This window comes from Salvia splendens, chromosome 9 (assembly GCF_004379255.2).
Source record: "Salvia splendens isolate huo1 chromosome 9, SspV2, whole genome shotgun sequence".
NCBI lineage: Eukaryota > Viridiplantae > Streptophyta > Magnoliopsida > Lamiales > Lamiaceae > Salvia > Salvia splendens.
The window spans coordinates 1,705,376-1,730,250 of record NC_056040.1 but is presented as its reverse complement, the minus strand read 5'-3'; the positions used below and the strand labels follow the sequence as shown (position 1 = coordinate 1,730,250).

Here is a 24,875-nt window from a genome sequence, read left to right as displayed (position 1 = left end):
GTGTTGAGTACCATTTCATCATTCAATCAAAATACAATAATCTTCTCCCATTGCTTTCTTCTCTAAATATGTTGTCTATATCATTTAACTTGGTATCAGAGCGGGTTTGGACTCAGATAAGGTATCATCATCGTCCTTGATACCTTTCTCGGCCCCTTCCCGTTTTTTTTGTTTTTCCTTTTTCCGCTGTACCTATAACCATAAGCCAAAATGTCAAATGACAACTATATAGTAACCGAAACCTCAGATTCATCTATGGCAGATGAATTTGCCCGGCAATTTGCCAACTTTATGCGCAATAGTTTTGCGATGAACCAACCAAATCCACCAGAAACAGCTGCCATGCCATTCAGAATTGACACGCAGCCCCTCCACATTGGTGGGAATAAGTTGAATGGAGAAAATTACGCCCTTTGGTCTGTATTGATGAAGACGGCAATAAGCGGTCGGGGAATGGTATCTCACGTCACCGGAGTGCCTCATTCCCCACCGCGAACCGATCCAGCCTTCATACAATGGGAACAAGCCGATCACTGTGTGATCACTTGGTTAGTACAAAACATTGAGCCTCGACTGGTCAGTCGAGTTTCACAACATCCGACGGCAAAGCATATATGGGATGCGTTGGCCGTCACATATGGGAGCGGAAGAGATAAAATCCAGGTGTATGATCTTCAGTTCAAAGCAACCACACTGAGACAAGGAAGCAGTTCATTAGAAGAAATATGGAGCCGGTTGGGAGAGATCTGGATTTCAATCGACCAAAAACAGACGAACCCAATGAAATGTCCAGAGGATATGGAGATTCATAACAAATTCATACAAGATCAGAGAGTATGTCAGTTTCTCTATGCAATTGATAGCAAATATGAAACAACTAAGAGGGAGATACTGAAAATGGACCCGCTTCCCTCCGTCGACTATGCGTACAACCTGATTCAGCAGGAGGAGACACGACTCCGAGTGCTACAACAGGCAAACACCGGCGGAGCAGCTGCCATGGATGGAATTGGAACTGGCCTCGCCATCCGAGGGTGGCAGAACCCTACCGGCGGCTCTCGGGGTGGCGGTCGCGGCAGCAACGGTGGTGGTCGCGGCAGCAACAGTGGTGCTCGCGGCAGTGGCAATGATAGAAATCGGCGAAGTGATGAAGAAGACAAGTCAAAATTGGTGTGTTCCTACTGCAAACGGAAAAGACACACAAAAGATTCATGCTTTGAACTAGTTGGATATCCAGATTGGTGGGAAGAGAAGCACGGCAAGCCGCCGCAACCGCAAACACCCTGGAACCGTGGCGGGCACGCCGCCACAGCAGTTGGAGGCGACGGAGGCAACGCCGTGCAGGGGGTCGTGCAAACCGCCGGTGCTGTCCAGCCAGGAGGAAGGACCAGAAATGAAGCTGCTCAGCCGGCGAACACAACCGGGGCAGCAAACTTCGTTGCCAGCGGAAGTGGGAGTGTAATTCACGATTGGAGTGAAGAATTGATGAGGGGAGAGGCGGCGCCTGATTCAGGTAGATTAGGGTTAGGGGGCTCTTTTATTGGAAGCCCCCAAATCTTTGGGAAATTGCAGGTTTTACCCCACCAAAATTCTCAGTCACAATTAGCCCCCAAATCTCCTGAAAATTCCATAATTTCCCAAACCACTTGCCAAAATCGATTTCAGCCTCTCGAGAAGCTTGGAGTTGTGTGTGCAGTATCTAATGGCCATGAGAAAAATGATAAATGGATTTTTGACTGTGGGGCAACCGATACCATAACATATGATGCCTCAGACCTTACCAACCTTCAGAAACCTCTAAAATCTCATATCCAAACTGCCAATGGGGAATTTACGGTGGTTGAGGGGGCTGGAACCGTTAACATTTCCCCAACTTTGCAGTTATCAAATTGTCTATATATTCCTTCGATGTCTCATAAGTTATTATCCATTAGTCATGTCACAAAGGAATTGAATTGTACGTTACTAATGCAGCCACAATTTTGTCTGTTGCAGGATATCCGAACCGGAGAGATAATTGGACGTGGCACTGAACGTGATGGGCTTTACTATGTGGATGAGATAGCTCAAAAAGGGACTGCCATGTTAACTCACGGATCAGCTGACCGGAAAGCTTGGCTTTGGCATCGGCGCTTGGGTCATCCATCTATCGGTTACTTAAAATTGTTATTTCCTAGTATTATTCCTAAGCATGACATGTACTGTGAAACTTGTCTTTTATCCAAAAGTCATCGGAACTCTTACCCATTAAGTAATACTCGTGTTGAAACCCCATTTGCCTTAGTACACTCTGATGTTTGGGGGCCCGCACCAGTTATTGGGGGGCAAGGTTTTCGATATTTCTTAGTTTTTGTGGATGATTGCACTCGCATGACCTGGATATATTTCATGAAACAAAAATCTGAAGTTTTGTCACACTTTACCCATTTCTATAACCTTATCCAAACTCAGTTTCACAAAACCATTCAGGTCCTTCGGTCAGATAATGGGGGGGAGTTCGTTAATTCTACCATGAAACAACTCTTCCAAAACAAAGGTCTTATACACCAAACCACATGTGCTCATACTCCCGAACAAAACGGTGTGGCTGAAAGGACAAATCGATCTCTCCTCGAAATGACTCGTTCTATGCTTATAGAGTCAAAAGCCCCGAAACACTTCTGGCCAGAAGCCATTGCCACCTCAGCCTATCTCTTAAACCGATTGCCCACAAGTATTCTCAAACACAAAACTCCTCTACAAGTCTTGTCCACCTTCACAAAAATTCCTCCGCCCTTGACTCTTGAACCTCGCGTCTTCGGATGCTCCGTTTTTGTCCACATTCCTAAACATGAAAGAACTAAACTATCCCCTTGCGCTATCAAATGCGTTTTTGTAGGATATGGGGTAAATCAAAAGGGGTATAGGTGTTTCGATCCAAAGTCCAACCGGATGTTTGTTACAATGAACTGCAACTTTCTTGAAACTGAGTACTTCTTTACCCATCTTAGCGGTCAGGGGGAGAGTAATGTTAGGGATAACAATGATACGGACCCGCTAAGTTGGATCTCAATGCCACTGCCAACGCCAAGCAATCCTGATGCGGATCTATCAGAGAAAACAGTAAGCAATTCCGCTGAGCAAGTCTCTGATGTGGTAGAGTCCATCGTAGAAAGTGGCATCGCCTCAAATATTTCTCCGTTAAGGTTATCCAATGTAAGTAATCCTGTGGATACAGATAATTGTTTGGCTAACACTGTAAGTGCAGAAGAAAATTCAATTGAGGCCGAAGAAAGGGAAATTGAGGAAGTCGAGGTCGAAGGAGTTGACCCTGACACTGGGAGGTACATACTTCCACCAAGGTCAAACAGAGGAGTTCCACCCAAAAGGTATACGCCAGAGAGGATTGACAAGAAAAAGCGGTACTCTGTTGTGAACCTAGCCAAAGGCCATTTATCAGAGATGGCTCGGGCTTTCGAGAATGCACTATATGAGGAAGAAGAAATACCACAGACATGGGAAGAAGCTATGAAATTCAAGCATTGGAGGGAAGCAATGAAGAAAGAGATTGATGCACTGATTCGAAACCACACATGGGAGAAATGTGCTCTACCAGAAGGGAAACGACCAGTGGGTTGTCGATGGGTCTTCACTATCAAAAGAAGACCTGATGGCTCGATAGAAAGGTACAAGGCACGACTTGTCGCAAAAGGCTATACTCAGACATATGGAGTTGACTATTCTGAGACCTTCTCTCCAGTAGCTAAGATGAACACAATTCGGGTGTTGTTATCCATTGCTGCTAATAGGGACTGGCCATTACACCAGTTTGATGTGACGAATGCCTTCCTACATGGAGAGTTGAAGAAGGAAGAAGAAGTTTACATGGAGGCACCCCCAGGTTTTGCAACAGATTTTAAAGCAGGTGAAGAGTGCCGATTGAGGAAGACCTTGTATGGATTGAAGCAATCTCCAAGAGTATGGTTTGGGAAGTTTGCTGGGGCAATGATTAGCTATGGATATACACAGAGCAATTCAGACCATACGCTATTTTTTAAGAAGCAGGGTGACAAGATCACATGTTTAATCATATATGTTGATGACATGATTATTACAGGTGACGACCTAGAAGAGATTGAGGAATTAAAGAAAAATCTTTTTCAGGAATTTGAGATGAAGGACTTGGGGAATCTCAAGTACTTTCTTGGGATTGAAGTGCTAAGGTCAACCAAAGGAATTTTTCTGCGACAAAGGAAGTATATCTTGGACATCCTAGCAGAGACTGGCCTACTGGAATGTAAACCAGCAGACACTCCTCTGGCGGTTAATCACGGATTACAAATCAGAGAAGGAGCCAAGTTGGCTGACCGTAGTCGATATCAGCGACTAGTCGGAAAACTCATATATCTCTCGCACACTAGGCCAGATATTGCCTATGCAGTTGGGGTCGTAAGTCAGTTCATGCATAAGCCGCAGACAGATCACATGGAGGCAGCACTTAGGATTTGTCGGTATTTGAAGGGAACTCCAGGGCATGGAGTGTTGTTCGCTAAAAATGGGCATCTTGAGATTCATGGTTATACAGATGCTGACTGGGCAGGGAACCCAAACGATAGGAAGTCTACAGCAGGCTACTTTACCTTTGTTGGAGGTAATTTGGTAACATGGAGAAGTAAGAAGCAGAAGGTGGTGGCTCTTTCGAGTGCCGAAGCAGAATTTCGTGGGATTAAAAGTGGGTTGACCGAGATTTTATGGTTAAGGAGATTGATGAAAGAGATTAATCTCCCTCCAAGCAAGTGCCAGTTGTATTGTGATAACAAAGCCGCTATAAGCATCTCACAAAATCCAGTACAACATGATCGAACGAAGCATGTGGAGGTTGACAGACACTTCATCAAAGAAAACATTGAGAATGGGATTGTCGAACTCCCTTTTGTTCGCTCTGAGGATCAACTTGCCGACATCCTAACTAAAGCAGTCAACTCAAGGAGCTTTGAAGATGTGCTTTCCAAATTGAGTTTTGGAGATCCCACCACTCAATTTGAGGGGGAGTGTTGAGAAAAGGGGAAGTATCAATAAGCATTAAAGAAGAATAGAGTTCCAAGAAGCATTGAAGATGTGCATGCATTGTTCCAATAGTAGTGTAGTTCCATGAATATATATTTATTGTAGGATCTCAAAAGTCACCAACATCCCTATAAATATATGGGTGTTGAGTACCATTTCATCATTCAATCAAAATACAATAATCTTCTCTCATTGCTTTCTTCTCTAAATATGTTGTCTATACCATTTAACAATATCAACATTTGAAATTGTATTTACACAAATTTTTGGGCTTCCTATGACGCCATAGCATAATTAATTACTTCATTACTATTTTATTTCATCCATTCATCTTTAGTTATTGGGTGGAGATATTCGATGTACATATAAACTTCAAGAAACAAATAATTGATTTAATAAATCGATCAATTTGAGTAGACATATTTATATGACATTATAAGATGAAAGTCCGCACTAAAATCCAAACATTGTTTTCGATTTATGATCTGAAAATAAAACAAAGGGTCACTGTCAACTAGTCTCAACCGTTGAGTCTTTGTTCATGCATTTGGGTGCAACTAAACTGGATTAAATAATCTAAATTTTTGAGTTTATATGAAAAAATAATCCAATGAATAATTAACCCACACTTCATTCTTTATACATAAATTACCTTTTGGGTATGTGTATAGTAGTCTTTTCGTAGAAAAATGATTGGATACTTGTCACTTAAATATCGTTTATTATAAAAAATGATTGAATCCATCAACTGGTTGTAGCGCAACTGGCAGCGCGAAGTTATGATAACTTCGAGCAAGATTAGTCGGATTCCGCCAAAGGCAGAGTTCAGTACACCTGTAGTCAAATAAAAAAATGTAACAATCCATTTTTTTCACAAATTCAAATATGTTCAAAGCTATGAATTAACAAATATAGTTAACCATTATCCAAATAATAACAAAACCAAACAACATCATCAATGTTTGATGTTATTGTTGTATATGTACTCCTACCTCTTTTAGGTTATACTCCATTCATCCCTAAAAAATTATCACACTTATTTATTTTCGTCCATCCTACAAAATTTGTCACATTTCACTTTTTACCATTTTTTGTAATGGACCTCACATTCCACCAACTCATTCACACTCCCATTTTATTATAAATTAATATTTAAAAGTAGGACTCACCTTCAATTAACTTTTTCACTCACTTTTCATTACATTTTTTAAAACTCGTACCCGGTCAAAGTGTGTCAATATTTAAGGGACGGAGGGAGTAGTGCATCATAATAACATCAACAAACCAAATCAGACTTAAAAACTCTAAATAATGTGCTTACATTTTTAGGCTAAAAACGCAAATTATGTTGTATATCATCCACCACGAATAAAGCAAAAAACAAATAAAAAAAATTCACAATAAATACACATATTTTGCGTCATTCTAAATCACTCCTCTCCTCTCTCTAATTCCCGCTGGCTCCGATGTACACCTCGTCCGCATCAAAGATTCCACCTTGATTCCCTCCGAATCTCGAACACTACCACTCAGATTCCCTGATTCGAATATTCCCGATTCCGCCTCCACCGACATCCTCTCTCAAAAATATCTCCCCTAACGACAAAGCTCTACAAGTAGTAGAAGAAGAAGAAGAAGAATCCCCACCACACCCCGTCACCATCACCGCGATTCCCTCCGAATCTCCAACACTCGCATCATCAAGATTCCTCGGATTCCCCGAACCTTCCTCTCCGAATATTCCTGATTCCGCCGCAACCCCAAGAACATTCTCGAACTTTCCAGAACCTCCCACTTCCGCCACCGCATCAACTCTCTTACAGTAACCGCTCCTCAAAAACACAACCCATCTACGCAAAACCCTTCTCCCTCCCGCCAAAAAACTCCACCGCCGCCGCCGGGATTTCCTCGCCCGGACCTGGCCAATGCATGTCACTTTCGGAGAGCAAGGCTCTTGAGCGGCGCTGCTCTCCACTTCTCCGCCCCTGTAAAGAATGGGGGCGGAGCGCGACGATCTGCTTCTGCCCCGCGAGGGCGGCAGGAAGTTATCCGGCCGCCCCGGGCTCAGTATCGCCATTGATAAAGCTTTCATCTTCACTTACTATTTATATTGGTAGTATTTGGTAATCTATATTGTTAGTAAATTAATTTGAAGATTTAATTTTTTGATATGCATTTATATAATATATATGGGGTTGGGTGTAAATCGTGGGTGGCATGTTTGTTGCTTATTTATGAGGTACTTTCGGTTCTTTGGCAAGAACTTTTATTGAGAGATGAGAACAAGGAGACTTACATTCTTTATTTGGATATGGTATGCTTACCTAATGTTTATGGAGGACTAGTATTATTTAAGGTGTATGTATGTATGTATATAAATTAGAGGCAAAAATTGAGATAATCAATAAATATAATAAAAAAATAACTCAGATATCTTAAGAAATGGTGGGAATCGGGTCGCGGAAGTCGAGGAATCGTGGAGACATTGAGAGAACTTTCAAATTTGAATAGTGGGAAAATGAAATTAGAAATTTTCTTTTAGTCAATGCAATAACATGAAAATTTGACTTCAAATTAAGCTTTAATCCACTATCAAAATTTTCACTCCATTATACATAAATTATGGTTGTTGTAATATTATTGTGACATGTGATTTGGCAAATGGCAACCTGTACAAAGTTAGGCAGGTTATAATTCTTTGTTTGTTAGTTCTTTTTAGTACTCCATATATAAACATATCACTACGACTTGGTATAAGATATGGAATATTCTTCTTATAGTAGTATTATCATTCCCTGTTTATGTCTAGGATTAGGCTTGTACAAAATTTGGAGGTCGTTAATGTACTCACATTCTCACAATATATCTAGCTAGCTCATTGACAATCCAAAAAAGCTTATAGTATCAATTTTCAAGCTAAACGTTGCACTTCTTTTAAATAATACTCCCTCCGTCCCGCACTACTTGCACTTATTTTCTTCCTGGGCGTCCCAAGTTATTTGCACTCTTTCCATTTAATTTAGACATACAGCTGTAATTGTTGACTTTGTCTATTACTCATTCCTTAATCTCCATGCCCAAAAGGAAAGGTGCGAGTAGTGCGAGACGGATGGAGTAATATATTTTCAGTACGTAGTAGCGTATGTATTTACTTTTATTGGTTTTTTTTAGCATGACAAAGTTTCATGACCACCTTGGCTCATCAACAGATTTGTTTCTGTTTTCTAAGTGTTTCCTTCCCACCATGAAAACTTAAAACTCATCTCACTCTTTATTTGATCTTTACATTTGGATGCTTAAACGCAATAACATTGCAAAGCATTGATCATCTATATGTACCAATCAGCTTTTAGTTCGGATTCATTTATAATTTTAGAATATGTTTAGTATACATGTCAACCTATGATAAAAAATTTTAAAAAAAAAACTTAAAAAAAGACCATAATTAAGATTAATCATTATATTAATCGTTTGATAGATGAAATTGAAATCGAAATCGAAATAAATGAAATATTCCAAAGTTTCAAAATTTCGGAAATATGTTGAATTGATATTGGGGGTATATGATTTCTTTAAAATAATTGAATAAAAATTTTGTATAAATCCCCATTCTAACCATTGATAAACCCTAGTTCTTATCAGCCCCCAATTCTATTTGTGAACCATGAATTTACATTTCAGAGCAAAATTATTCGGCCGAATCCGCCTCTCCTCCATTTCTTCCCTCCTTCAATCGAATTCCTATGCCACCTCAAAACCCCCCAAACCCTTCAACCCTAAACCCCCAAATTTCTCCGACAGAATCGCGAAACCGACGGGCGACGTGATCGTCTGGCCCAAGCCGCTAGAGATTCCGTATCAAGCAAAAGTTGTTAATTTTGTGAAATTGGTCGGATACGTGAAGGCTCCTGTTCAATTCGACACTTTCCCCGGCGGGAAGCATTATGCCTCAACCGCCATTTCTCAGGAAATCGGCGGTGGAAATGTTCCTCTGTTGATCCCCGTTGTGTTCGAGGGCGATTTGGCCCACGTTGTGGCCGGTCACGTGAAGCAGAACGACTGCGTCCTCGTGTCGGGGCAGCTGAGCTCGGAGCCGCTGCTGCCGCGCTTTGCCAAGAGCGATGGTTGGGGAAAGCTTCATATTTTGGGGGAAAATCTCAATTTTGTCGAAGGGTTTGCGAAAGGGGGTTTTGTGAAGAATGTGGTGGAGGGAGTGGTTGATGAGAAGTTTGATCAGCAGTGGGAGAAGGCGGTGGAAGATGCCAAAGTGGAGAGATTTTCGGGTGAGGCGAATTGGGGGTCGGGTTCTGCGAAGGTGGAGTCGAATGTGGGAGCAATGCCGGGATCTGGTGAGGTGAAACTAGAGAAGAAGAGAGATGGGGATAGGGGTTTGGATTTGTGGAGGGATCTTGTGAAGAACTCCCTGCTTTGGTGGGATTATCGGGATCAGAAGGCGAAGGGGCTGGTTAAGGAGAAACATCCCGATTTTAAGCACAAGGAGACCGGTGATGGGCTGTGGGTCAACAGTGCTCCGAACTGGGTGCTGCCGGGAATTGGGAAGTTGGAATTTGATGTTCCGGTTGTGAAGGCGAAGTTCGTGCCGGGAGCAGGGTATGGTGGTGGTGAGAGGAAGGGTAGTGGTAAGGATGAGGATTCTTGGAAAGACTTGGTGGAGAATCCTAGTAAATGGTGGGATAATAGGGAAAATAAGCGAAACCCCAATGCGCCCGACTTTAAGCATAAAGAGACGCAGAAGGCACTGTGGCTTCGCGGTTCACCAGAATGGGTGTTGTCTAAGTTGCCACCATCAACATGATTAGTAGATATTTTGTGCTTGAGTGATGAAGTTGATGCTTAAGCTAGATGGATATTGGTGCATATTAAGCTTTCCTTACTGGTAATTGCTTAGTGTTGAGAATTTGATGCTATGAATTTTCAATGATTTGGTCTTTAGATAGCTGAGAAATCTAAATCTAAATCTAAATCCAAGAATGTGTCTTCTTCTCTTATTAGTTCTTGGTGGGAGTTGATCTTATCTGCCATGTTTTGATCTTGAATGATTGTGTAATGACTAATGAGTTGTCAGTAATCATCTTTTGCAGATGGTTGTCTTTTACTTTTTTAAAAATCTTGATTCATTGTGGTTTCTGGTTTTGTTCTTATGATATTTGTTTGTATTTTTGTGGTGTGGTTTAGCATATAAGAGAATATGTGATTTGTATTTCTGAAAGAATGGAGTAATCTTTTTAAATGATAAATAAACAATGGTCACTGTGAATTCGAACCCGTGACCTTTGGCCTCGCCATTTATCACACTTCCGAATAGATGGGGTTATCTTTTATAGTGATTTAGTTTCCATAAAGAATGACCTTGAATGTTGAGTTTAGAAACATAAGCTCTATATTTGTATATATTCATCCCTATTCATATAAACTCACATTTGATCTTATTAATTCTAGCTTTGATCACATTTATAAAATTTGTATACTTTTATGGCAAAGTCTCAAAAATCTATCCGTGTTAGATTGTGCGACTTTGTTATTCTCAACTTACTCCTTTTATAAGAGAACTCAAGAATATTGGAGTATTTGTTATATCCGAATATTCTAACACAAAATAAATTGCATACATTAGTTGTGAAACCTTTTCAGCTTTAAATTAGGTGATTTAAATTCTATTTTCCCAATTATTAACTTTTTTCTCAAAAAAATGACAAAAAAACAGAAAGTTCCGTTGTCGGGAATCGACCCGGGTCTCCTGGGTGAAAGCCAGATATCCTAACCGTTGGACAACAACGGATTGTTGAACAATTAAAAGCTTTAATTTGATTTAACCTATAATTGAAATTGATGTAAATATACTTGGATTATATGTTCTTTTTATATCACCACGATATAGCTCGATATATTTTCAATAATTTCTATAACAAAATAATTGATAAAGAAGGAAATCTAAGCAAAATAATAATACTCCCTCCGTATTAAAAAAAATAGAAACATTTGAAACGACACAAGTCTTAATGCACAATTGGTAAAGTAAGTGAGAAAAATTGGGAAAGTAAGAAAGATGAAAAGAAAAATGAGTAAAGTAAGAGAGAAGAAGAGAAAAAGTAGTAAAAGTAGAGTTAGTGAATTGTGGGGTCCATGTCCTAAAATAGAAAGATTCTAAAATTTCTATTTTTAAGGAACGGCTCAAAATGAAAATAGTTGATATTTTTAAAAAACGGAATGAGTAATAAGAAGTACTTAATAAATTTGGGCCATTAATCTTTGTTCCATTACAAGATATCACTGTGGTGAAGTATTAGTAAGCTACTAAACATTTCCAATCATAAACTACAACATGATTGAATTTACAACAACATACATTTATAGTTGTATATGATTTAAGTAGAGATTTAAGTATATGCAATAGCGTTCCTTTTTTTTTTACCGCAATACTATTAAATTTGAATAGTTTGCTACAGCCGACTCGAACTTCTAACTCCTGACAATAGATTATGCAGTTTATATGCAGCAGAGCAAGAGGATGCTGTGCCCTTCGGGGACATCTGATAAAATTGGAATGATACAGAGAAGATTAGCATGGCCCCTACGCAAGGATGACACGCATAAATCGAGAAATGGTCCAAATTTTTTTTTAATATTGATTATTCTCCTCTTTTCTTTTATACTCCATTAGTATGGTTATTTTATTTTTATTGAATACCTTTTAATTTTATAATATTAATTTAGGGACTAAAAACCTAATATTTTGGACTTCAACTCTAAAAACTAGTAAGTACTTGTATCTCAAATATTTTATTTGTACATGTATTCATATCTGTAGGTTGTATAGATATGAGTTTCCAAATTTTTATACATTAGATACTAGTAGTATTTTACTTAGGACTACTCCATTGTACTTATCATTTTGATTTCATTATTCTAACAGAGAGACAATGTTGTACTTAGTATTTTGATTTCATTATTCTAACAGAGAGACAATGTTGTACTTAGTAGTTTCCAATGTTATACTAGTAGTATTTTAGTTAGTACTACTCCATTGTACTTAGTATTTTATACATGTGCCTATCTATGCAGCGCCTTAGCTAGTAGCTTCGCCTGCAGACCACTAAACCGAGGTAATGTAGCTTATGTATGAACGCGTTTTTTGTATGAATATGGTGTGGTGAAAGCATTGGTGTAGCTTTTATGAATCCCATTTTGCTTGTTTTTTGATTTGTCTTGTGCTTCATGAAGTTGATTCTTATGTTTGAGACATTTTTTATGTGTTTTTTTGAGTGTAGGCCGGGCTCTCTCGACGTCTTTCCAAAGTGCCACACCTCGTGCAGCCCGGAAGCTCGTTTTCATCTCCAAAGAGCAAGACAGACACCCAGTCGTAAAGTTGTTGGGAAGTCTCCGGCAATGGAGGTGCGTATACCTTTTCGATTCAAGCATCCAAATTTCATCACATGTTTAGTTTGATGCATTTGTCGTGTGGTAGAAAAAGAGAGCACCGAGCAGGGTGTCCGAGTCGGCTGAAGGAGGAGCTGAGCTGGTCCGAGTCATTGAAGAAAAAGGCTCAGCAGGAGGCGGACGAAGCAGATATATATGTCGTCTAAGCTCGAGGAAACACACAACCTACTGAAGGAGCTCTCGGGTTGCGCTCAGGACCGAGACAAAGTCTGGCCGTCGGCAGCACTCGATGGAGATTCGGAGGCTGAGAGACGAGCTCACAGAGGCTCTTGAGTTGGTCGAGAAAGTTAGTAGAACGATAGCAGAGAATCGGAATGTGAGGCGATTGAGGAAGCTGGCAAGTCGTGTTGGAAGTCAGAATCCGAGCTGGAAGCGATGCAAACGAGCGTAATGGAAAAAGAGGCACACCTCCAAAGCGTCAATCAAGAAAACGAGGCTCTAAAATTCGAGATCTTGAAAAGGGAAAAGGCGAAAGGATGCTGCGAACGCGGAGATGAGGAGGCTGAAGGTGCAGTCGGAGCAGTGGAGGAAGGCGGCTGAGGCAGTTGGGCTACGACACAGTTAATGAGAAGGTAGGCTCAGAAGAGACAGATGGAGAGTCTCCTAAGAAGAAAAATGGGAATATGCTGAGGAAGATTGGTGTGTTGCTGAAGAAAGGGCAACATAAATCAAGTTGGTTAAGGTTTTGTTTCATTGTTTTGAATAATTCATGCAGTTCTTGATTTGATCACTTTGTGACTTTTTATAGACATATTCTTGTCTGAAATTTGTAGGAGAATTAGTGCAGATGGTTACTAGATGTAATAATCTTGTATAGTTGATATGCTCAACTGTTATGAACTCTCTCTCTCCCCCTGGAGAAAAATTCTGGCGTGTATATCTGAATTTATTGACGTGATATTTCCAAATCTAAGATTACGAGACAATTGTTAAAAATGTTAAAGTTATAATATATTCCGATAAATTTTTAAAGTTGGGAGATTAATAGGAAAATGGCCGAACTTCTAATATTCTCGTAATTTGCCTTTTTTATTATAACATGTGTCATATTTAAGTGCATTATATTATAGGCCAATGAGCGTATTATATAACCAAAAGTCTCCTACGAATTACTCAATTTGTCACGCCATGAGCGAGGCATTTCTATTGGGTAAGAGATTTAAGAAAATAATGTGTTAAGTGAAAGAGAGAAAAAAGTGAAGGGGAGAATAAAATAAAGAAGTGAAAAGATTATAAAGTACTACTACTGGAGTACTGGTAGTTATGTTATGTATTACTAACAAAATAAAATGTCCCAGTTTACGTGAGACGTCACAAAAAAGGAATACAGAATACAAATTATTATGATGGGACGAGGGGATATCAATCAAGAATCTTGAATTTTTTCCATAAATTAAAACTGATCAATAATTCTTTTCCACTTATTTGGCGATTATATAAACTCGATCCTTCGATTTATTGGTTGAAGGAAGACGTCTACTATCTACGAGGCACTCTTTCGTCAAATAAAAATTGTCTGAAAATATCAATAAGTACAAAATATTGCAAAAAATGAACATATAAAAAATCAAACTTAAAAAAGCCCAATGGTAGCAAGGCCCAACAAAGTCCCTCGTTATGGGCTTAAAAAGCCCAATATGAAAATTGAGCTCCTATTTATTATGTTGTCAAATTAGGGTTTTACGTCATTCGCTCAAGCTAAAAGTTTCAGGCGCTACCCTCCGTTCCTGCGTTTTCAAAAATCAGCAACAATGGGGTATGTTAATTCATCTTCTTTATCCAATTCTAGCTGAATTATCCTTATGTTGTCGTGTGATGTGTATCTTTTTCTCCTCCGACATCTTTGTTGGTTGAGGCTTTTCGCTCTTTGAAGAAGCTATTTTGCTCAGTTTTGACTATTTATGTTTGTGTGCAATGATTCGGTTATTGTTTTTTGGATAAGAGAAAGCTGAGAGTTCTAATCGCATGAAATTTTTGGATGGAAAAAGTGATTTAAGGAAGATTTTGGTTGATGTTGGTGTTCATTCAGATCTGTCGATGTATAGATTAAGTAATGTTTGTCTGCAAATTTATGTGATTGTGTTTAATTGCCTAGTAGTTTTAGATTTGTAATCTGATTCATAGCTGGTTGTGAAAATACTTTATGATCAGTGGATTTCTAAGGCTCTCTTTTGTCATAGTTGATTAACTCTTTAAATTGGAAAGTTATCGATGGGTTTCTCGTGAGATTGGAGCTTTTGGTCCAAAATTGTTAGATAATTATGTATGGTTTCAAGACAAGTACATGGAATCGACTGGTATGTACAATGATCATAGCTCGATACACTAAAAAAGGTTACCAATGATTAGCTTGTTAGGAATGTGTATTATTTTTGTCGAACCTTTCTAAGGATTAAAAAAGGGTTTTGATTGATGGCTGTGATTCACTTGTCGGCTTCGCGGTAGTTTCTGTCTCTTGTTGTTGTATATATTCCATGGAAAATGCAACTGAATTCATTGAACATTGGTTACCATACAATTTTGGTTTTTGTGACTGGGGTTCTCATTCTTACCAACCATTTTATAGAAAGACACGTGGAATGGGAGCCGGGCGCAAGCTCAAGTCCCACCGCAGAACGCAGAGGTGGGCTGACAAGTCATACAAGAAGTCTCACCTTGGAAACGAATGGAAAAAACCCTTCGCTGGATCGTCTCATGCTAAGGGCATCGTGCTGGAGAAGATGTTAGATTTCATATATGAAGTCAAATGATTTTATTCTACCTACACATATTCTGTTTGTGAATAATTGAAACTGACATAAAATCTTATTCTGTGTTCGCAGAGGCATTGAAGCTAAGCAGCCTAACTCTGCCATTCGTAAATGTGCTAGAGTTCAGCTTATTAAGAACGGAAAGAAGATTGCTGCCTTCGTACCTAACGATGGTTGCTTAAACTACATCGAAGAAAATGTGGGTACCCATAACTAGTTACTCTATCTTTTGGATTATCATTGTTTTTCATCTTCTCTGGCTAAACTTTATTTTATATGTGCAGGACGAAGTATTGATTGCCGGATTCGGACGGAAGGGTCATGCTGTGGGAGATATTCCCGGGGTTAGATTTAAGGTGGTGAAAGTATCTGGCGTTTCCCTCCTTGCCCTTTTCAAGGAGAAGAAGGAGAAGCCTAGATCTTAAGTGATTTTGCTGCTAATGTTTTTGATGAAATGCTGAATCTTGGTTTTTCTCTTTTTTTTTCTTTCTTCAGTTTATGTCAAACTTCTATTTCGTTACATGTAAGAGAGTTCATGAACAAGTATTCAGTGAATTTTGTTGGCTATTATTAGTTTTAAGTTCGATTGGATAATTCGGTGATCAGTATTTTAAGTAATTTAGATATATTCTTTTGTCTCATTTAGCTCATTTATACCTTTTGAGTTTTTACATTCTTTTCTATTAATTAAGTACAAAAAAACTTGGCTCTCCTTGTGTTTTATTATTCAATCTACAAAAGTTTTTAGGTGGAATAAAAGTTAAAAAAAATCAATTTCTAGCAAGGGTAGGAATTTGACAAACTAGAATTTCATGCAAGGATAAACACAGCTATGTCTTATGTACATGGATCGAAGTCTATTAGAAACATAAAGACTACAAAAACATTCACAGCCAAATCTACCAAATAACTGTTTTATAAATCCAATTGGTTTGTGTTGGAATTTTTATATGCAAATCAATCAACAGCAGTAAGATCAAATCTAAGACTTTTTTGAGTAGAGAGAAGAAGAAAAGAAAGTAAGAGAACAAGTATTGGCAACTCATAAATAGAAATAAATCCTTCTCTTTGTGCCAGTTCTTAAGGCGACTTCAAGCGAAAATGGCTTCATTTGCATCAAGAGCAACCTTCACTGATCAGCTGTTCTCTTTCTCCTCAGAAGAAGGCAATGCATTCTCTGCTACTGTAACCTGGATAGCCACCTCTGTAGACTTATCAACACATTCGTTACTGCAGGAGAAATTCTTTAAAGCAAACGGAGTTCTGTGTACTACAGCCTCGGAGGCAGCTGCAGTTGAATAGAGTGCACATTCTGATGTATCACTAACAAGTTGACAGTTCGGTTCCTGATATTTTTGATATACACCTTTGTTTTCCTCTGTTGATCCTCCTTCCCCTTCACATTTAGTAGGAGGATCATTTTCCTTCTCTGTTGCTCCAGATGTTGGAATCAAATTCTTCTTAGGCTCATCCTTGACTAGACCATCGTCAATTTGAACGATATATCCTGAACCAGAAGAAGGCAATGTAATGCTTATATTTTCTGCAACTGCAACTTGGATAGCCAGCTCTGTTGGGGTATCAACACATTCGCTACCACAGGAGACATTCTTGAGAGAAATAGGTGAACTGCAGCCTGCAGCCTCGGAGGCAGCTGCAGTAGAAGAGAGCGGGGTTCTGTTTACTGCAGCCTCAGGGGCAGCTGCTGTAGAATAAAGTGCACATTCTGATGAATCACTAACAAGTTGACAGTTAGGCTCCTGATCATTTTGATGTACGCCTTTGTTCTCCTCTGTTAATCCTCCTTCCCCTTCACACTTAGTAGGATTATTTTCCTTCTCTGTTGCTCCAGAGGTTGGAGTCAAATTCTTTTCAGGCTCGTCCATGATTAAACCATAGTCAGTTTGTACAATATCTTCTGAACCTGAAGAAGGAAATGCAACGCTTATATTTTCTGCAACTCCAACTGGGATAACCAGCTCTGTTGAGTTATCAACACATTCACTGCGATAGGAGAAATTCTTGAGAGAAGTAGGTGATCTGCAGGATGCAGCCTCGGATGCAGTTTCAGTAGAAGAGAGCACAGATTCTTTACTGCTGGAGAAATTCTTTAAAGCAAAGGGGCTTCTGTGTACTACAGCCTCGGAGGAAGCTGCAATTGAATAGAGTGCACATTCTGATGTATCACTATTGTTCTCTTCTGCTAATCCTCTTTCCCCTTGACATTTAGTAGGATCATTATCCTTCTTTGTTGCTCCAGAGTTTGGAATCAAATTCTTCTTAGGCTCGTCCTCGATTAGACCATCGTCAATTTGTACAAAATATTCTGAACCTGAAGAAGGCAAGGCAACGCTTATATTTTCTGCAACTGCTACCGGGATAACCAGCTCTGTTGGGTTATCAACACATTCACTACCACAGGAGAGATTGTTGAGAGAAGTAGGTGATCTGCAGGCTGCAGCCTCGGACGCAGCTGCAGTAGAATATAGTGCACATTCTGATGTATCACTAACAAGTTGACAGTTTGGCTCCTGATGTATGCCTTTGTTCCCTTCTGTTAATCCTATTTCCCTTTCACATTTAGTAGTTTCTTTTTCCTTTGCTCCAGAGGCTGGAATCAAATTCTTCTCAGGCTTGTCCTTGATTAGATCACTGTCAATTTGTTCAATACATTCTGAACCTGAAGAAGGAAATACAACACTTGTATCTTCTGCAACTGCAACCGGGATAACGAGTTTTGTTGGGCTATCACAGAAGAAATTGACAGAAATAGGTGATCTGCAGGCTGCAGCCTCGGAGGCATCTGTAGTAGAAGAGAGCGCACATTCTGATGTATCAGTAAGAAGCTGACCGTATGGCTCAATTTTTTCACATATGCCTGTCTCGTCTCCAGTGACCCCTTCATCAGGATACTTAGCAGGATCTTCATCTTTCTTTACTGCTTCATAAGTTGAAACTGAGTTCATCTTAAGCTCATCCAGCATAACCAGACCATCCCCAATTTGACTGATGGATTCTGAGGCTAAAGCATTGTTATCATCAGCAGTAGCAGTTGTAATATCCTCAATGGTCATGTTTTTAGTCAACCTCAATTTGCCTAAGTTGTCTGTGTCGTCAGCACCTGCATCTGTGACAACTTCGATATAAGCCTGAACTTCCACTGCTTCTTGATAAGTTTCTCCAATTACACTAGTTTTAACTCCAGCAGATAAGCTAGAAGAATTAGTCACATCCATTGAAACACTAGATGCTTTTACCAAAGCATGTGACTTTTCATGAGATGGGGCAGGAGATGCAGCCTTTGGAGACTTTAAGTTTGCCAAAGAAGTTGGCATTCTAGCCGTTGGAACCTTCACACTTTTCAGTTTCCCATTTGAGCTTCGAGTTGGTGTGGATGCAGCAGCACCATTCTTGGGAATCACAGGGTGCAATGTAGATTGAGAGGGCTGATTTCCATCAGGAGTGCGAGACGATGACTGCAGATGCAAGTCATAACATTTTAGCAATATAGCTAAGGAAGTGATCCATGAAAAGAAAAGCTAGAAGTGTTCCAGTTGCAAACATTTGTGAGCAAATGACATGACATACTGATTAAATGAAAACTAACTCATAAAATCATGCATAACTATGTCCATTAATGTTAAGAAATGTTAAAGAGGTGAGGACTAACCCCATCAAAATAGCCAAATTTCGTTGATGGCAATCGTAATCCTGATGGTATGACAGGAGCTTGAAGGGTACCAGATGTTGTTGTGGACTTTTTTGAAGTGTTACATGTTGAGATAGCTCCCTGGATTCCTTGTCTTTCAGCCTTTCGACCTGCTACCATATGCCTTGGATCTGAACGCAGGTTATCACCATCCCCTGACCTACAAGAACTGGTATCTATACTGCTCCTTGAGTTACTAGATCGTAGGTTGACCACAGAAGATGTTGTTGATGACACTGAAGACCAGTCACTAATTGAACTGGCTGGTGAGACACTTGAGGAAATCTTAGTGGACTTCAGATAAGCCGAAAGATTGGAAGCTGGCAGTTTGTTCTTTGGTAGAGCTCTTGATGGAGTATTAGGGATGGAACCAGAGGGGCCAGGACCACTGGTGGTGCTTTTTCCAAGATTTCGTCTTGCAACCATAAGTGTAGGTTTAGTAGCTTTGCCAGAGGATGTGTTAATAGAGCTGTCACTTGAAGTAGAGGACCTTGTCGAAGGCACATTACTTGTAGTTGAAGAGCCTACTGAAGAACACTTTGATGATACAGCAGGCTTTGGCTGCACCTTTCTAGTACCGCCTAATGCCGATACTTTGGGTGGCTGAGTGACTTTGCCAGGGACAGATCCTGTCAAGTTAACAATGGCAGAATCAGAAAATGCTTCATCATCAAAACATAATGTTCTTAACAGTTAACCCTTTTGTTACCTTGTCTAGAGTTTCCAAATTCTGGTTTGAGACGACTAGTCCCAACAGACTCTCGCGTTGCTGCAGTTGAGGAGGGAACAAAACTGCTAATGGTTTTGAGTCGTTTGGGAACGACTGAATTCATCTCTCCAGATTTACCAGTAGATCCAGCCTAATTGATATGGTTCGTGTCAATTATTTAAGTTACAGTACAATTCGGAGCATGCAAAGGCACAAATCTATCAAGTCTAAAGATCATGTAGAGCTCCCTTGTAATTCAATTAGCATAACTAGAACCAGTGCCCTTATCAAACATTTCATATGACTAGCAAAACAGTACGCGTAGTGCATGTAAAAGTTATGAGTTTAAAAAAAAGTAATCTAAATTAATTTTGTTACATTTCTTTTAAAAACTGATACAAAAGGATATATCTTATGGAGTATCAAATAAATTAAACCTACAAATAGCAAAATGTTTTTCAATATTATCCTCGTAAGTTGAAATATGCAAGGATGTTAAGTATACCGAATTTTGTAAGGATAGACACTTTCATAATAGTGATAGACTAGAATAGTAAAATGGCTAGTGATCTGAAAAGAAACAACAGAAATATAGCATATAGACAGCGAGTATATGTTCACAATGTTAAGCATTTAAGTTTGTCAGGATGTGAACGTAAGCAAGGTAAGTCAAATTTCCTTTTTGCAAATATAATAGATAGAAGTGGCTTCAAAGCAGTAATTTTTTCCACAGATATGCAATAACATGGTAACATCACCTGTGATTGAGCAGGATTCGGCTTGATTGGTCTTCCTGGTGCTAGCTTCCCAATTGGTTTTAGCTGAGGTTTTGACATTCGGACAGTCTGCAGGCCACTAGTTTTCTTGACACATGGTTTTGGGCACTGCACATTTGAAGTAGAGGGACCAAGTTTAAAACAATCAAGAAACTCAACTTCAATCAGTAACTTCTTGGTTACCAAGCTTACCTTATTTTGAGGAGAAACACAATCTTCCTTCTTGGGGGCTGCATTTGAATATAATATTAGTATTATATGCAAAATTTGGAGCCCAATACATGAACAAGTTAATCAAAATTCAAAAGACATGATCACAAACCAAGCTGAACAGATCTTTGTTGTATAAGAGGTGAAAAGAGACTGGAAAATCACAAATAGAAACATCTTTTGCTTACATGAAAGGGCAGTGCCATCTAGCACCATAGATGGTAGCTTACGGCTTGAATTAGTGAAGTTGGATGCTTTCTTACTGGATCTTTGGATGGAAGCTCTAATGTCCATAAACAAATCATCCTCATTGCTTTCTAGAGTCAAACAATCACTTTGAAGAGTGGAGATAGACTCAGTTGACCCTGTAAGGTCTTCTTGAATCCCTGGTAACAAATGCTTTTCCTTTTTATCTGGTTTGGTAATCATGCTCGATAATTCTTCTGCGTCTAGCACTCCTGAAAGTTCAGAAAAGTATACTATCAATCGAGTTCCAAAAAATTGAATTCTATAAAGGCCGGGAATTTGACAGATTACCTGCACTTGTAAAGAAGGCACTGTCCCAGGCTAGGCTTTTTCGCATGTTATACCTTCCATTTCTTTGCTTTCTTTCAGGTTCTGACGACTCATGCAGTTCGGGCAAACGATCATTCACATCAAAGCCAACACTATCACCTACTTTTATAGCATCCACAGTTTCTGCAATGTTTCAAAGTCAATGCTTATAGCAAACAAATTCAATCAAAAATAGTTACAAACAAATCCTTGCTAGCTAAACACAAAATGAAAACTCTATAGCAGACTATGAAATGAACACTGCTACTGTAAAATACCCTGATTTTACTCACAGTTTATGATCTTTGCCTGTTAATGTAAAAAAAATTCAAAATTCATTGGCATAAGTTAGAGTATTTCATTTGAATTAAATACTATTCAATCTCTTAATTGAAGTACTTATCGGCAAGCATGACTGGAAAGTAAAGTCTATTAATCCCCAAACCAAAACTGAATGAGGAAATTAACACCATCGCAGCTCCAGCACCTCAAAACTAGAATTTCTCTACGCATGAATAGATTCAAATACGATAATAATAAGAAGCCATAAAGTTAAAGACAAAAACCTGGGAGCTGAAAATCCCCAATGAGATCGTCGGCTTCAAGTTCGAGATCAATCTCCTGACACCCACCGTTCTCCATTTTTTCCGATGAATCGAAGAAACGGACTCCTATCTGCTCCGCGAGTTCCTTGTTTCGATCTAGATCTTGGATTTGAACTATCAACAATGATTGAGTGGGAGAATTTGGAGAGAGAGAAGAGCGCAAAACGAGCTAGTTTTTTGAATTGTTGAGAAGGCGGTTTTCTGAAAATGGAATATTTTTTTATTTTTAAAGAAAAGCACTTTGTTTACGTAATAGTCCTTTATGTTTCCGTAAATTGATTTAAGCCCCCTATTCACATCCAAATTCGAAGTCCAAACTCTTTTTACGCATGGCTTCATTATTGAAGGAAAATATCGAAGATCATTTATGTTCATTAAAATTAATAGAGAATTAAAAAATTAACATAGTCGTTGTGACTCGTATTATTTCATTTTGTTTATTTTGTATGGATCAATAACTCTAAATAGTTAATAACAGAAGAAATAGTAATACAGTGAAATTTCACACAAAAAATTACTACTACAAAGAGATGTTTATATAACAAAGATATGTTTTTATTACTACTTTATACATTTCTTTTATTTTTAAATTTTCTCCCAATATCTTCTATATTTGCACTCTTTTCCTTCTCATGTTTATTTCTTCATCGAAACCACGAGTAATAATAAAGTGTTTAGTACTAAATTATTTATCAATAACTCATATTCATATTCATATTCATATTCATATTCATATTCATATTCATATTCTAATGGCTCATTTCATATAAGTGATTAATATATTTTTAACTTAATAAAAAAAATTAATATTTAAAAAATGCATACTCTTATAGGATAGACTAAAAAGGAAAAAAAAATGCATACTCTTATGGGATGTAGAGAGTACCTTCTTTAATAAACTAAAAGTCTAGAAACATTTCACCCTCTTTAATAAACATTACACCTTCTTTATACTCCCTCCAGCCTCCGTCCCACAATAGTATGTGTTTTTAGTTGGGCATGAATTTTAATGCATAATTGGCAAAATAAGCAATGGATAGAAAGAAAAAGTAATTAAAGTATTGTAAGTGAAAAATGAACTCACCTTAACAAAGAGAAAAAAGTTTTCAAAATTAGAAAATACATACTCTTGTGGAGTAGTGGGATAGAGTAAAACAGAAAGAATGTTACTCTCATGAGATGTACGGAGTACCTTCTTTAATAAACTAAAAGTCTGGAAACATTACACCAACTTATGTGATCATACATACCATATGCACACCTATATAAACCTTTATTGTAACAAATATTAAGGTATATTTAATTTGTGTATATATCTTGCTAAACAATAAATTATATCTATTGGGCATAATAAATAAAATTGGGCTGAGATAGAGTTTTGCTATATTTAGGGTTTGGCCCATTATACAACAATCATATTTACTCTCTCCGTCCTTGAAAATTTATCACATATTTTCAATTCCACCCGTCCCATAAAAGTTATCATATTTCACTTTATACCATTTTTATTAGTGGACCATATATTCTATTAATTCATTCTCACTCATATTTTTATTTTAAAACTAATATTTAAAAATAGTATTCACATTCCACTAACTTTTTCAATTTACTTTCCATTATTATTTCTTAAAATTCGTGTTTGGTCAAAATGTGATAAAATTTAAGAAAAGGGATTAGTAGTTCCTATCTCAAGTCGACTTTCGTTGAAAATATTCAATATTAAGTACTAAATCAACATTGGACATGAAGTATTATTACATCACCATCGTCCTGCCTCCATCGTTAAAACAAAAATCAAATGCAACCTAAGAAAACATGATAGATAGTCAAGATTTAAGGGTAGTGAAAAAGTGAAAGAGACAAGAAAGTTAAAGAGCATTGTCAACATCAAATTAAATCAAGCATAGTGGCTAAGGCTAAAGCTAGGTCCCTTTTATATGGGGAGGGAGAATGACACCTCACCACATATACAGTATCCACATTTTTCACCTTCATTTTTACTGACTCCAATAATGCTCTCACTTGTCCAGTCCATTTTCACTCACTCGAAGTAATAATGAGATTACACATTGATGGTAGGCAATGACATTGTGGATAAAAACGGTTACAGTAATTTTCTAAATTTTCATCAAATTCCATATAAAAAAATTTATGCTACAAACTTTAACTTGAAAATCTACAAAATTCCAAAAAGTTATCACTTTTAAAATTACTTTTCAAAGCCAATGAGAAATACCAAATTTTTGTAAAAATTTATGATTTTTTATACTAATTCTCCCCTTTTTAAACTATCCAACTATAAATATGTTCTGTCCTTACAATTAAACAATTGATTCAGTCTGACATTGCAACAAATCAAGATTTTGACATAGGCATAGCTTGATGACTTATGTGGTGCTACCGGGCATCAAACAGAACGTGTCACATTTCAGACTGTGAAACAACGTTATTAAATTAAATAAATTCATTTGTTGAATTAGTTTTTATATTAAGAAAGAATTTAACAGAAGGAGGGAAACGAGAAACTAATAAGGAGACATAAAATGGAGTTAGTCAACAAATACAATTTTTTAGTTTAGTAGAATAAGACGTTTCACCATGTACAATGTGACGTTGTTTTGATTGACATACCATAGTGACATATAAATAAGTCATTAAATCATGTCATTGTCAAAATCTTGATTAATTGCAAAATCAGAACAAATCAATAGTGGGTGTCCAAAATCAAAATTACCGTAAGTTTGTCAATTCACCGAGAATTACCATAAAAACAATGATTCAAGAAAAAAAAACAAGAGTGAACAACAAGTCACCAACATAGTACATGAGTAAATGGAGGAACTTACCTACAATCCATTAAATTCTTGATGAATGGACAGGTCCATACTGATGCTACCACGTTGGAGCACAGCAAACATAAACACTAGTACTATGATTCACTCATTTTTAATGTTTCAGGTTAAAAAACAGCACATTACTCCATGACGAAATTACCAGTATTTTCTATTTCCTGATTAAACTCATACTATAAATATAGTAGTAGTAGTAGTAGTTTAT

The 24,875-nt window shown here is 38.1% G+C and overlaps 4 protein-coding genes and 1 non-coding gene across 5 annotated transcripts; 4 read left to right on the top strand and 1 right to left on the bottom strand.

Annotated features, from left to right (window-relative positions):
* The first annotated feature begins 897 nt into the window (after positions 1–897).
* On the top strand, positions 898–6,380 carry LOC121748073 (uncharacterized transmembrane protein DDB_G0289901-like). The gene is made up of 3 exons (XM_042142287.1): positions 898–1,144; positions 1,238–1,513; positions 6,376–6,380. Exons 1-3 carry the CDS (start codon positions 898–900, stop codon positions 6,378–6,380), a joined length of 528 nt encoding a protein of 175 aa, XP_041998221.1.
* Positions 6,381–8,648: 2,268 nt separating this feature from the next.
* LOC121749626 (protein OSB3, chloroplastic/mitochondrial-like) lies at positions 8,649–10,223 on the top strand. The gene has a single exon (XM_042144209.1). The coding sequence runs from the start codon at positions 8,711–8,713 to the stop codon at positions 9,860–9,862; it is 1,152 nt and encodes a 383-aa protein (XP_042000143.1). The 5' UTR covers positions 8,649–8,710; the 3' UTR covers positions 9,863–10,223.
* Positions 10,224–11,580: 1,357 nt separating this feature from the next.
* On the top strand, positions 11,581–11,684 carry LOC121749907. Its single transcript, XR_006039714.1, has one exon. It is a non-coding gene; the product is annotated as a U6 spliceosomal RNA (small nuclear RNA).
* A 2,518-nt stretch (positions 11,685–14,202) lies between these two features.
* LOC121746655 (40S ribosomal protein S23) lies at positions 14,203–15,895 on the top strand. The gene is made up of 4 exons (XM_042140567.1): positions 14,203–14,260; positions 15,071–15,226; positions 15,327–15,453; positions 15,539–15,895. The coding sequence occupies exons 1-4, from the start codon at positions 14,256–14,258 to the stop codon at positions 15,677–15,679; spliced, it is 429 nt and encodes a 142-aa protein (XP_041996501.1). The 5' UTR covers positions 14,203–14,255; the 3' UTR covers positions 15,680–15,895.
* Positions 15,896–16,154: 259 nt separating this feature from the next.
* LOC121747309 lies at positions 16,155–22,137 on the bottom strand. Its single transcript, XM_042141325.1, has 8 exons — positions 21,780–22,137; positions 21,196–21,357; positions 20,847–21,116; positions 20,641–20,678; positions 20,431–20,556; positions 19,673–19,823; positions 18,925–19,592; positions 16,155–18,730 (listed from the first exon to the last, which is right to left on the bottom strand). The coding sequence occupies exons 1-8, from the start codon at positions 21,853–21,855 to the stop codon at positions 16,391–16,393; spliced, it is 3,831 nt and encodes a 1,276-aa protein (XP_041997259.1). The 5' UTR covers positions 21,856–22,137; the 3' UTR covers positions 16,155–16,390.
* Positions 22,138–24,875: the final 2,738 nt, after the last annotated feature.

What these genes read in the sequence shown, in the direction of transcription:
- LOC121749626 (XM_042144209.1), top strand. Translation starts at nt 8,711, where the DNA reads ATGAATTTACATTTCAGAGCAAAATTATTCGGCCGAATCCGCCTCTCC.
- LOC121748073 (XM_042142287.1), top strand. Translation starts at nt 898, where the DNA reads ATGGACCCGCTTCCCTCCGTCGACTATGCGTACAACCTGATTCAGCAG. An exon ending in CAATGATAGAAATCGGCGAA is followed by an intron (nt 1,145 to 1,237) that starts GTGATGAAGAAG and finishes TTGGATATCCAG; the next exon opens with ATTGGTGGGAAGAGAAGCAC.
- LOC121747309 (XM_042141325.1), bottom strand. Translation starts at nt 21,855, where the DNA reads ATGGAGAACGGTGGGTGTCAGGAGATTGATCTCGAACTTGAAGCCGAC. An exon ending in AGATGGCACTGCCCTTTCAT is followed by an intron (nt 20,679 to 20,846) that starts GTAAGCAAAAGA and finishes ATTCAAATGCAG; the next exon opens with CCCCCAAGAAGGAAGATTGT. An exon ending in CGAATCCTGCTCAATCACAG is followed by an intron (nt 19,824 to 20,430) that starts GTGATGTTACCA and finishes CATATCAATTAG; the next exon opens with GCTGGATCTACTGGTAAATC.
- LOC121746655 (XM_042140567.1), top strand. An exon ending in GGCATCGTGCTGGAGAAGAT is followed by an intron (nt 15,227 to 15,326) that starts GTTAGATTTCAT and finishes CTGTGTTCGCAG; the next exon opens with AGGCATTGAAGCTAAGCAGC. An exon ending in TAAACTACATCGAAGAAAAT is followed by an intron (nt 15,454 to 15,538) that starts GTGGGTACCCAT and finishes TTATATGTGCAG; the next exon opens with GACGAAGTATTGATTGCCGG.